At 37.2% G+C, this 13,634-nt stretch overlaps 1 protein-coding gene across 3 annotated transcripts in view; it reads right to left on the reverse strand.

Moving 5' to 3' along the window:
* Positions 1 to 6,759: 6,759 nt before the first annotated feature.
* The window catches only part of LOC139734108 (77 kDa echinoderm microtubule-associated protein-like), an 89,001-nt gene continuing 82,126 nt past the window's right edge, over positions 6,760 to 13,634 (reverse strand). For all 3 annotated transcript variants that reach the window (XM_071644922.1, XM_071644923.1, XM_071644925.1), the window contains 4 exons: positions 12,947 to 13,044; positions 11,238 to 11,421; positions 10,205 to 10,335; positions 6,760 to 9,091 (listed from right to left, as the gene is read on the reverse strand). In XM_071644922.1, the coding sequence (XP_071501023.1) occupies positions 8,966 to 9,091; positions 10,205 to 10,335; positions 11,238 to 11,421; positions 12,947 to 13,044 (539 nt within the window). In that variant the 3' untranslated portion in view covers positions 6,760 to 8,965. The remainder of the gene's footprint in view (positions 9,092 to 10,204; positions 10,336 to 11,237; positions 11,422 to 12,946; positions 13,045 to 13,634) is intronic.

Here is a 13,634-nt window from a genome sequence, read left to right on the forward strand (position 1 = left end):
TCAACAAGACGATCAAGAATTTCCGATAAAGTATTTGACTTTTGAAAAAAGAGTGTGAACACATTTACACCATAGTAACACCAGTTAGTGTGGTCTCCTATTGAAACTGGATGGGTGTTTATACCATTGACATTAACACCAGCAATATCAACTCAATACCATGCGGTGTCATTGTTGAATTAACACCACGACGTGCCAGGTGAACACTTTTCAACACCATCACAACACACTTTCTACACTTGTGGGTGTGGTCTTCTATTGACACTTGATTAGTGTTAGATTTAACATCCATGGTGTTAAATCTTACTTATCTGACGCCAATGTTTTTGTAGTAACGGGCCACACACACGTACACCCACAAAAAAGAAAAAAAAATGGTGTTGAGTCTTTTTGTATTCTATTTCATAAATAATAGAGTCTATAATACCTGTCAGTGGTGAGATCCAAACACAGCCTCCGGACAGTGGATCACTTGTTTTATTTCCCTATTTATACGCAGAACATCCGATACCCTCTGATCACGTGCTGATTATGTTCATTAGTGTGTAAAGAAAGAGCAAACGATACTGAATCAGGACAACGATTTTTTTTTTCTTTTGATAGAGCAGTAAGTAACGACAAGCTTTTTAATCCTATATGATGCAGTGGGGATAAAGATGACGACGCAGTTACTAATATATTTTGCCCACGTACGTAAAGTAGGGAATCAGTACGATGTCCGCGTTCGATTTTTACACACTGCACATAATAGAATGAGGCGTAAAGATAGTCCTCTGCATGCTGTGTAGTCTTTGTGGTGATGCTGCGGAAGTCATTATCACGACGGTATAGCGTTGAAAGTACTTTTTTTTTCACAGTACTTCACTGGTAGCAGTGTGATAAAAAGAATAACTTATTTTCCTCCTCCACTCATCTCATGTCTCAGTACAGTCTTGTATTATAATATGGTATAGTTTGTACATAAGAGCACATGGATAAGATTTATCGTGTAGAAGTAACACGGATTACAAAATCTATATGTGTACCCACGTGAATTGATTTGAGTTAAGGTCGGAATATAAATTCTTCAGTTCAAGAATTTCTGACAGCTTCTCTTATCTTGAGAGAATTTCCCGTGTGCTAATTATGATACTTGCAAAATTAAATGTGATGTGTCGTTAGCAAGATAAAAAAAAAGATTGCAGATCTATAGCCACGGCCTAATATGACGACGCAAGGTTGCGGACATATTATTCAGCTCCTTATCAAATACAGTTTTCACTTTTTTCTTTCCTTTTTTTTTTGTTGTTGTTGCAATGAACTTACTCCAAAAATGGTGCAATGTTTGAATATTCTTTCATTATATGGTTTAGTTGTGACAGCCTTTGTACATTTCCTATTATCATTGTATATACCTAACATCCTGTATATAGCGTTTCTTTTTTGCAAAAACCGATAAGTCCATATTTGCCAAATGGAGATATTTGCGATTAAAGGTCAAGAAAAATAAAGAGAATAATAAGAAAACGTTTGCTTCTTTTGACCATAACTTCAAAAACATAACTTTATATGTAGTGTGACCAATATATCGTTTACAAGGTACACTGTATTATTTTGTTCCTAATTGACAGAGGCCGTACTTAAAAATCTTCAAAAATGGACTTATCGGATTTTGCAAACAAACTCTTCAGACGTAACTATAAAAAAATAATGTATAACATGTGGACGAATTTTCCGATTTTCGCTTAACTTTCACTGACGTGTTCCACTACCACCTTCGAATCTACTGACAAAACATATTGTATGTAATATTTCTGTAAGATTTTATTTACTATATGTGGCCCGTAGTGGTGATTGACGGGTGTATCATTAATCGCTTGACCGCTTTGATGGTGTGGTGAATAACATTCTTCGGAGAAATGCCGCCTTGTTGCTGTAATACTATTCCACAGTTCTAGTCATATACTATTAATATCTAGTACACTGGCTTGCCTCAAAAACCGCCGATTGAATCCATTATGATATCTCTCAATTCAATTTCAATTCAAAGGTTTTATTTTCACTTCTTTCAACAGAATGTACAAAAAATATAAATTCGACATACGTTTGAAGGAATGATACATAGATAGCAAAGGATAGCATTTGTCAATAATCATTACAAATTTAGGCATTTTTCATACAGACATATTTATACATTCTGCCAAAAAAAGTGGAGGTACCCACTCAAAAGACTATGCTTGTACAACGTGGGCACCTCACAGGAAGAAAAAAAAGGTGAAAACTTAACTACAAGTGTGCGGGATGAAAAAAGAAGTGGAAAAGGGGAAAGGGAAGAAGCATAAATACAAGTAAAGAGACGAGACAACTAAGAACAAAGAGCCTAGATCAATCGGTACATTCAAGATCAAACCAACAGAGACTATTAGCCATATTAGAAGTGTAGAGCATTAAAAGCGACGAGAAAGTGATATATACAATTGTATGGAATTGCTGATAGCAGAACACATTATCTGTTCTGTGAAGGCACGTAAGTTTGCAATAGGAAAAACAGGGGATGCGATGCGGAATTCCGCGAAAGACGCGACCTAACAAGCCTATGAAAAATCAATAGCATCCTGGTGCTTACAAAACCTACTTACTGAAAAAAATAAACAAACAAAATTAATTTCTTTCTGTTACATTATAAGACTTAAGAAGGAATGATTTCAATCTTTTTTTGAATGAAAACAAAGAAGGAGCATTTTTTATGTCTGGACTAAGGGAGTTCCAGAATCTTGGGCCTGTATATATAAATGTCTGCTGAGCTAAAACCGTTCTAAGCAGGGGCAAATGAAATTCATTAGACTGTCTTGTTGGGTAACTATGGTATGTCAGGTTACGAGGAAACATAGAATCGAATATAAGCGGAAGACAGTTGTTATTATAACTATACATAAATTGTCCTAAATGAAATAAAAACAAATCCTTAATTTTCAGAATCTTATTTTCAGAAAACAAAGAAGCTGTATGAGAGCAAGGAGCGGCATTACAAATGATTCGAAGTGCCTTCTTTTGTAACAATAAAACCCTATCTAATAATGTTTGATGCGTGTTTCCCCATGCCAAGATTCCGTAATTTAAATAAGGTAGTATCAAAGACGAATACAGTATGAATAATGAATGTTGGGGAAGAAACAATTTGAACCTGTTAATGACGCCTATATTGCGCGAAATAATTTTACAAACATAATCTATATGAAATTTCCAAGAAAGTTTATCATCTACTGTGATTCCAAGAAATTTTGTATATGAAACACTTTCTAAAACAGTGTCATCAAAATAAATATCCATATTCAAATTATCTAAAGTGTTACTAAAAAACATATACTTGGTTTTATTGATATTCAGGGACAGCTTATTAGCTCGTATCCAATCTCGTAAATTTTGTAACTCCGCATTTACTGTGTGCACAAGAATATTTGGATCTTCATGTGAATAAAACACATTTGAGTCATCGGCGAAAAGTATGAATGATAACACTTGGGAGGAAGCACATAAATCATTAATATAAACAATAAACAACAACGGCCCCAATATACTACCTTGTGGCACGCCACACATTAATTCTCTCATATCAGAGTTATAATTGTTTATTGAAACATATTGTTTACAATGAGGTTTTGTAATTATATTGGGATTTTGAATGTCCAATCATAAGTAATGTTGACCAAGCAAACTTAATAATTGTCAGGTAAAAGTGTAAATCAAAGATTGCTGCATTTTTTTTTTTTTTTTTTTTTTTTTTTTGGTGGCAAAAATTGAACAGGTCCCAAAAATCAGGAGAAACTGACGGCAACGTTTTGAGGCCGATTTTTCTCCAGATTTCAACATCATTTGTCAAGTCTGGCACATTTGACAGAAAATATATTCGGACCTAGATGGCTTCACATGATGAGTTATGCATTGAATCAATTTTCTTGATGTTGGGTTTACTGACCGTTGTATACGCAAGAAGCTTCAGCAATCTGAATTATGGTTCTTTTCGACATCGAATAGGCATCATTAACTAAAGCTTTTATGGTGAACATTCCGTCTTAATTCAGTGTATATTTTGTGTACGTTCTGTGTCAATTAAGTGTACTTACATACACTGTACGTGTACCAGACGATGCCTTCATTATATATCTTTTCTACATCAATCTATAAAAATGATACGAGTTTGGTACTGTACATACAGTTATATATGATTTCTTACTGGTCCGTGTGTGAAATGTTATCGTTCAGGTCATGTTTGAGGCACGATTGACCGAGCTGTGTTCTGTATTTTCTTGTGTAATTACTCTTCTTGTTTCTCTTCTCGATCTCCGACGTCTGTGCTTTCTCTTCAACAACCCTTTTCTTCAAACCCTGACAGTAATTTCTCTCATACCTTGTCACAGACCCATACAGTTTTAGATTACAGTACATGTGTAGATGGACTTTGACACTGATGCCGTTATAAGTATCAAACTTCTTCCGATCATTCCAAGATATTTCGATTCGAATACAATGTGCCTTAATTACTTAGTGCTGCAATTATATTGTCATAATAATTGTAGGTAGAGGTTTATTATATCTTTGCTTGTGCAGCAAAAAATTTCATTTTGCATTCCATGTCAACAATGTATAATTGCAATATTATATGTATTTTTTCAATATATATTTTGTTTATACAAATAGTCATGTACAATGTATGGTTCACTGGAATAAATTTCAAGAAATTCTAAATCTTGACTAATGTCCCCTCAATGTTTCCATTCTTTTCATGTTCTTTCTTTCTCTTTATTCTCCTCCAATACTTGTTCATTTGTCTGCCTCTCACTTTCCCTTCTCCATCTCTTTCTGTGATTTTTTTCCCTGCCATTTTCAATTTTGATTTGTGTGTGTGGTGGCACAAACAGGCTGTGTGACAAACATTATGGAAGTTTATCCAACAGTCATGATACATGTATTACAGAATTTTACATTTCTCCTACACACACAGAAACTGTGACTACGTGCAGTCTGCTTATGTTAGGCTAATGCAGCAGTCATACTACAATGGCCCCGTTTCATCAAAAGATATAATCGATCATGAATTTTCTTAAAAAGTTCTGTTTACCATTGGAAGTGATTTAAAAAAAACGTTCAAGATATCAGTCACATTTGATGCATATTTGCACATCAGTTGTATCGAAAAACATCCTACCATAAAGTTATCAAAATTTTCCAGTAAAGCCTAAAATGTAAGGAGATACATGTACTATTTTTCTCACTAAACCATAATTGTAGACGGTATAGTCTAGAGTAGAAACATTTTTATTAGAACTATTGCACACATTTTGTATATTTAATTATACACTGTACTTAACATTGTTTATACTGATTCAAATTTTTACATTTGTTTTTATCCCTAACTCATATTTTAAAAATATTTTGAAGCACTAAAGCTGGGTTTTTGTTTCATCTGCAAATGGTAAATAATGCCTGTAACACACAGGCTGCCATAGACTTATGATAGAAATCAACTACATAATCAATTATATCTCTGCATAAAACAATTATGCCATGCTCAAGTCCACATAAATTCACATATTATGTGGTACATAGTCATGTTAGATCATGAATATACTGGACATTGATGAAAACACTAGTTTCAAAAGATAGAAAATCAAAATTTTCCTCATATTCTATTGTTTTCAAGCCCTGCTAAAGGAAAATGTTGACACAACAGTCATAACATAGAGCCTAAGATATACATGTATGACAAGAGTCAACTGTATACTGTAATGTTGATTTGTTGCCAAAAAACAAACAAACAAAAACCAAAGCTTAATCCATTGTATCATACTCGGATGTATAGTCTGTTGTCTGTGGAATTAACCCCCCGACTGTTCCTCCGAACAATTTCAAACCCAAAGCATAAGGTTTTTTTTCTTTCTCTCGCATCTGCACATATCTCAGACTTTCTCTCTCTCTCTCTCTGAAAGAAAAGTTTTCAGCAATTCCACAAGAACAAGAACAACAACAAAATGCAAACACATACACTAAACAATATCAAATCGTTATAATTATTATTATTTAATGTGTCACTGACATGATCTGTTACTCCCTGACAGATCACAACTTCCATGAGAAAATTTTGATCTCATTACAAATACTTTTATTGGAATCTATACATTTGTCTAGAAATTTGTGACATTTCTTAAAGTCGAAATGTAATGATAAGGGATGAGTGGAAATCTTTATCTCACCCCAAAACACACAAAAAAGACATCACAAATATAGCCTGTGCATGTTTCCAATATATTCTTCCCCTAATCTCCCTCTTTGAACAATATATCTCTCACCTCGGGTTTGTGTGTATTAACAGTACACCTTCCATGGAATATATCGTACAAAAAAATGTTGTTACCAGGAGTATCTCCGTTCGTATAAAGCTTTGTGGTGGCACACAGCCAGTATCAGAAATCCACCCTCATCCAAGAATATCCTCTCCCATAAAACATTTACATATCTACAACATGCACATAAAATATGTGTGGAGTACGCACCCTGGCATCCTACGTCGATACACCAGGGAGGTGGGAAGAGACAGCCCCACCTCACTGGATGCACCCATAAACCTGCAATACAGAGAGTAACTGACCATTAATGCATTTATACCTGTCATACAATTATTCCGGTTTTGATGGTCATTAACTGAAGTCTGTCCATATTTAGCATTGTTCAATGTGTGCATATAATTCTATTCTCCAATTCTTTGTCTATCTAATAGTGTGTATGTGTGTGTGTGTGTGTGTGTGTGTGTGTGTGTGTGTGTTTGGTTTTTCAGGCACATTAACTTGATTGTCCCTGCTCACTGAGTGATGAGGCACAATGAATGACATGAATATATTCACTCACAGTCATTGACCTATATAAACCCACATGCTTAAATCTGACCCTTTTGTGTGGCTTGGTTTCACGCTCTCCTGTTCCTGAAAGACAGTCAACTGAAATGCAGAACTGGTTCCATTGAACTGTTGCCCTTTTTGAGGTAGTTGCTACCTCTTCTCGTAGCCATCATGAAAACGACAAATTCTCTTTACCCAACCACCTGACCTAAAACACGTGAAATAATTGACTTTGTAAGATATTGCAAACATTGCATTTTCCAGTAATTGTGAAAGAATTGAACACATTTGCTTGAAAGTATTCCAGGACACTACCTTAAATTGTATTTCAATTTCAATTTCTTTGGTAGAAGAGAGCTCTTTATAGTAACTGCTGACACAAATTTTAACTGTACTGCCTTCTTCTATGACTCTGAAACACAAGTTTGCAATTCAATTTTCTCTCTCTCTTCGTTTTCAACCTGAAAATATCAAAATCTTCTTTTTCTTTCTTGCCTTCATAAAGATTATTTTATGATATTCCTGTACACGAGTCCACTTTCTCCAAAATAATATTTTGTCCAGTCAAAGCAGAATGACTTCATTGAATTTTAGACAGTCCACCGTGGCCATTTGCTCTACTTCCACATGTTTGTAGTGGTTTCTTTTTTGATTACTATTTCAATCCTTAATACTAAAGAAAAATGATTTGATATGATAGAAAAATTACCCTCACATATTACAATGAAGAATATAAAAATGCTAAGCTGAATCACAAAAAAAGAAAAAAGAAGGAATGTTTCATACTCGCAATTAATAATGATAACAAAAAATGCCTGGTGTGACCAGCTTTTGCAAGAATTAGCATTACATGTTAATTCATACAATTCTGTCATTTTGAACATGCTGAGTCCTGCGAGATGCACTCGCTGAATGTTTCAAAACATCTGGGACCTCCCATGTAATACTTTAACAAGATTCTGCACTCCATACACATCTCACTAATCCATATCAATTTAAAAGGGAAAAAAAATCTTTCATACAAACATGATCACTTCAAACCAATACTATATGCTGTTTCAAATGCCTTCTTATCTCATCATTTATACATCGAGTCTCATTCAATTACTTTTGAGTATTATATGCACAACGTACCAAAAGTGAAAAAAAAAAAGAATGCCCCCGGCACCAACGGTACCAAGAGTCGGCAAAGACATATATAGGAAAGTTGTGAAGGGAAAAGCAGATACCCAAACATCAGCAAGCAGTGCAGTTTACCCTCTTCAACAGATAAAAAACAAAAACAAAGACAACTGCTGCTAGGTTCAGCGTCGTTCATTGCTAATTACCATGGTAATTTGATTATCAATATTACAAAATGAAACTGGGTCATCTCATGATACATCAATCTACGATCACTTTCTGACGTGGCTCACTTCGGGATAGCATCTTCTTCCACACACAACCATGGCAATGGACAATGCTCTTGTTCCGCAGCATAACTACAACTGTGTGCCTTTAGGGTTCTTCCATTTGTTCAAGCGTGGTTTCAGTACCAAGGTCTACCACACTTATCATTCTAGCAAAGTAAAGACAGTTTGCAGATGGGGACTATGGTGCATACACTCACAAAAAGAAGGTCAAACTAAATTCATCTTTCCACATTACTTTCTGCACACATTTCTATGACTTCTGGCAATAAATGGTTTAGACATAGGGCTTGGCAGTTGGGAAAATTTACGTCAGTTGATAAGTTGCAGGGTAAGACCAAAAACATCAACATGTTCCCTAAAGTGGCAGCAAGACAGAGCTCCTTTTTTTCAATCTTTTTTAATACCAAAGATTTGCACAAAAAATTCTGCCCCAAATTTTTGGCATGCCTTGCGTGACACATTCATAAAACACTCTTGGAAGGACTTTCATGGTGTGAAAGACATTGGCTAGACCACGGTTTCTCTTTCAAAAGAAAGCACATGAGTCAAAATAGCCACGTTGATTCTGCATGGGACTTCACGATATCATTCTTTATTTTCCTATGCTTGTACTACTCCCTTGCCATTCTTGCCCACGATATATATTTTTTTTCCTTCTGCTGCCACAGCACAGTAGATGTCTTAGACTACGGTCCACTGCATGCACGACATGTCACGACCTCCGGTGGAGATCAGCTTCGTCGAGTCCTCGTTGAAGATGACGCTGGTCACGTGACTGCTGTGACCTTTGAAAGAGCTACACGCAGCCTGAATGACAGTAACAAAACAAAGACAAAAAAAGTAGGCAAATTATAACAAATACAGATATGGCTGATTCACTGTATTGCGATTCTATAAACAGTGAATTTCGTGCACTACCACATAATAAAGTAACATGGTAATGCTGTGGTCATAGATGGCAAACCCAAAATATTCACAGCATGAAACTTGCATGAATTGGAGCCGACAAACTTTTTTGCGGCATGAAACTTTCGGGAATTGACACTGGCATTCAATACATCGTGTAAAAAAAATTTTGCAAGTGCATTTTACTTTCAGGAATACTGGCTCCTTGCAAAATTCACAAAAGTCATGTATCATATACAGGAAATCTATGGTTTTACAGTGTGAAATTTCTCTCTGCTTCCTCAAGTTGAACATGACAATGATACAATTGCAAAATTCTAAACACCTTCAGTTTTAACCTGTTGAGGATGAGTCCTGAGTATACTCAGGCAGGTGTCTATGGGAAATGCGTGTTGTAGCAAAATCAGTCCATTTTCAACGGGTTAGTCCCACAGAACAAAAATTTTCAATGTGGACTGTCACACTTGAAATAACATGGATTTCCTGACCGCACATCATCACACCATCACACCAAAACGCCAAATGGTTTCCTGAGACTCTGATTTGATGTTTTATAAACCTGCCTTGTAGTCCGTTGACAAGATTTCTTGGCATGCGTATATATTCATCATTTCCAAATTCTCACAGTGCAGAAAACATTCCTCTTAGAGAACAATGCTGATGGGCTCATTTGTGACTGAGAGCAAAAAATGATGGCGGAGAGACAGACTAGAGGGGTAAAATAAACGGATAAATTTTAGGATTTGACCTTGACCTTTGACCTCTGTCCGATTTCACACAAATAAGTAATTGCCTGTCATACATCATCCTTGGACAAAGTTTGATGAAATTTGCTTGATGCAGTCTTGATTTATCGCATAAACGGATATAATTTCAGGATTTGACCTTGACCTCCGTTAGTGCATAAGCAATGGGGACGAACGTAAAAGTACGGACGGATGGACTACCTGAAAACATAATGCCTCCGGCACCCTTTGGGCGGAGTCATAAAAAAGCTCAGACGACGGCACTCACCTTTGGATGATTTACCGGGTACCGGAAGAGATTGACCTTTCCAAAGTCATCTCCGGTCGCCAGCAGGGTGCTTGTGGTAGACCGTGCCACAGTGTTCACATCTGTACCGTCACTCCCCTCGGGCCAGATTCCTAGAGAGCAAAAAGTTGCATAGCAGTCAATAGAAAATTTAACTCAAATATATAGTACATGAAAACCATAAGCCACAAGCACCAGGCAGTACCACATTTGTAAATGGCGGGGGGGGGGGGGGGGGGGGGGGGGAATTATATCTGTTGAATAATATTTTCATTGTTGAATTTCATGTCATGTTTGAGTATAGTCAGTTCTAAACTGTGCTGTACATCATCATTCTATCACTACCATTACACCATCAATATTATTTTTCTTTTCTTTTCAGTAAAAACAAAATATGCAACTTGCCCAGTGCTACCATACAATGCCTCAGTGGGTAAGCTGAGATCTGGTGACAGATGTAACATTGGGACCTGTAGATAAAAATCTAAACATTTAAGATCACAATCTGCAAATACATTGTAAGGAGACACCACATCTGTGAAATGTTTAAGTTTCTACAACTTACCCCCAGCTCTCTCACAGAATGTTTCAAAGGATTTATTGCCACCTGAGATGCATTTCCAGCTATTTCTACACAATTTCAGGACTGCTGAAAGGAATCTATTCTGGACAAACGGTCACTACAATGCAACCAACATTTTATAAACTCTAGGGTCCTATATATTCATTAGTGGAACAGGTGAATGTGCCAAACTGGTCTATTCTCCCTTTATATGATGAACCCGTGTATAGGGAGCGGTGGCGGATCCAGAGGGGGGCGCACCAGGCATGCGCCCCCTCTTAGTTTTTGTCTAAACAAAAGGAATAAAAAGGAAAAAATGGGGGCGCGTGAGCCCCTATGGAATTTTGTAAAGGTGCCTCCCCTTAACGGAATTCTTTGATCTGCCCCCGGGGAGATCCCTTCGCCCTAAAAATTGGCAAGTCTGGTCTTGTTGCACGACAGGAGCCCACTCACCGCAGACCGGGTAGCCAAGGACACAGGTGAAGGTGGCCCACTCAATGTCTCTCGTCTCCTTGCTGTTGACGATCTGCTTGCAGGTGGTGGCATCCCAGAAGAGGAGCTCGTAGTCGCCGGAATTCGACTGCAGCTTGGTGGAGTCGCTGGACCAGTCGATGTGGGTCACAAAGCTGGAATGTCCCTGGTAACCACAGGCGCAATGATTGAAAGCAAAACAAAACCAGAGCGAGCCATCAACAGTAAAATCTTCAGATATGCAATGATCACCTAAGAACATAGTTACACATACAAATACTTTAATTGGGAAAACTGATCTTAAATGTATTTAAAAATTTACCTTTTTTTTGTAAAGATTGAAAACTCTATTTATTAGTACCTCATCAATAAAATACAAAAGTGTCTTTACTGTAATTTTTTTTTTTGTCTTTTAGCTGCTTAATTCAGATATGAATCTTTGAGTGGTTTGCATGAAAAAAAAAAATTTGAACGATCAAACAGTAATTGCTTTAACTACAAACAACTGATGTTAGTTGTCTGTGAACCAAAAAGTAAACTTTGAATCTGCCTTTGAAAAATGGTAGTATATATTGTGTGACAATATTTTTGAAGTGGGATGAACAATGAAAGAAAAAACAAACATCAATATGGCAAGTTTTTAAGACCACATTGTGTTTTTGTGAAAAGTATGACCATACATACAGTAATATGCAATAAAAAGGTTTGGATCAAGTTGCTGCAAACAATCTACAAGACTTTCAAACTTCCAGACAAAGAAGGGCAAGAGACTATCTAGCATTTGTGCCCTCACATAGTAGACCCATATCCCCCTTCCCCCTCCCTCACTGCAAGTTTCCCCTGCTTCTCCTGAACCTCTTATAAACTTTATCCCATAATCCTAAACACACACACACACACACACATTTTCATAAGATATGCTTCAACCGAGGATATGATAGTTTGCTCAAGGTTACTGGGCATATTCCATTATTCGTTTCCGAAAAAAGTATCTTTCTTTTTCCGATATATTAGCTAATTGCAATTGAAAACCACCAAAAAATAATACTTAAGGAATAAATTCTTTAATGATACTTTATCAAAAAACACTTTAATGATATAATAAATACAGTTTAGTAAGTTAAAATCACGCTTCATCTCGTGTATACGCAAGTAGGTGCATACACAACAATCAAGGATATGTGTAAAAATTTTCAAATTTCCCCATTTGAATAGTTTGAAAACATTGCTCCTACATACACGTCCTAAATATGTAAAACGGGCAGGTGTATCATTATACCCCTAATTACCCCAATCTAAGGGCCGTGAGAGGGCGCTTTTTCATTTGTTTCAAATACTGTAAAACGAGAGATTTTCGTGTGCATTTTAATTTCGCGAATTTCGCGAGCGCCAAAATTCGCGAAATTAAAATGCACGCGAAAGTTTTTGTCTACACTACATGCATTGAACACCAGTGGCAATTCGCGAAAATTTCATGCCACGAAAAGGGCTGTCAGCTCCAATTCGCGAAAATTTCATGCCGCGAATATATCATGTTTTACAGTACTGTGAACAAAGGGTATATGCTGATAGTGTGATGTGTATCCCCGGTTGCCTGAAGTGAACACTACAATTGAAGTCGTTTGCAAGAACACGCACACACATACACACAAAGAAATCACATGGTAAGAAATGGGGAGTCCCCAACTTACAGAGCACTTGCCCAGTTTGGAGTACTTCCTTCCCTCCTCCGACACGGAATAAATATAGATGAAGTTGTCGTGGGATGCTACCGCCAGGTAGTTTCCATCTGAGTGTGAGGACAGAAAAAGAAAAGTGTCACAAGGAATGACATATTCAAGGGCTGCCAACATTCACTCATCAACATCAGGGATATTCCAGAGATTTTGCAGGGAGATATGTATGTGTGCTACAGGCAGCTCTTAGGGCAAAACAAGTTTCAAATCAAGGAGCTTGTGATATTCCTTTGTCAGGATGCGGAAGGAAATTGCATATTTCCTTTCCCTTTTCTACAACCTCCCCACCCCTCCTTACCCTCTAACTACTCCTCCCTACATTGTTCTCAACCACTTCTTCCCCCCCCCCCACATCCTTCTTACCTCTCTCCATTACACCGTACACCTTCCCTACCCCTTTCTCTCCCCCCCCCCTTCCCATTACTCCTTATACCTTTCCTACCATTTTCTCTCCTCCCAATTACTACCTACACCTTCCTAGCCCTTTCTATCCCCCTCCCCACCACTCCTTACCCCTTCCCAACTCCTTTCTCTCCCCCTTCCCACCACCCCTTACACCCTCTATACCCCTTTCCCTCCCCCTCCCCACCACTCCTTATACCAATACAACCACTTTCCCTCCCCCTCTCCATACCACTCCTTA

This window comes from Diadema antillarum, unplaced genomic scaffold, assembly GCF_040938485.1.
Source record: "Diadema antillarum isolate AM-2024a unplaced genomic scaffold, OU_Dant_1.0 seq00000510_RagTag, whole genome shotgun sequence".
Classification (NCBI taxonomy): domain Eukaryota; kingdom Metazoa; phylum Echinodermata; class Echinoidea; order Diadematoida; family Diadematidae; genus Diadema; species Diadema antillarum.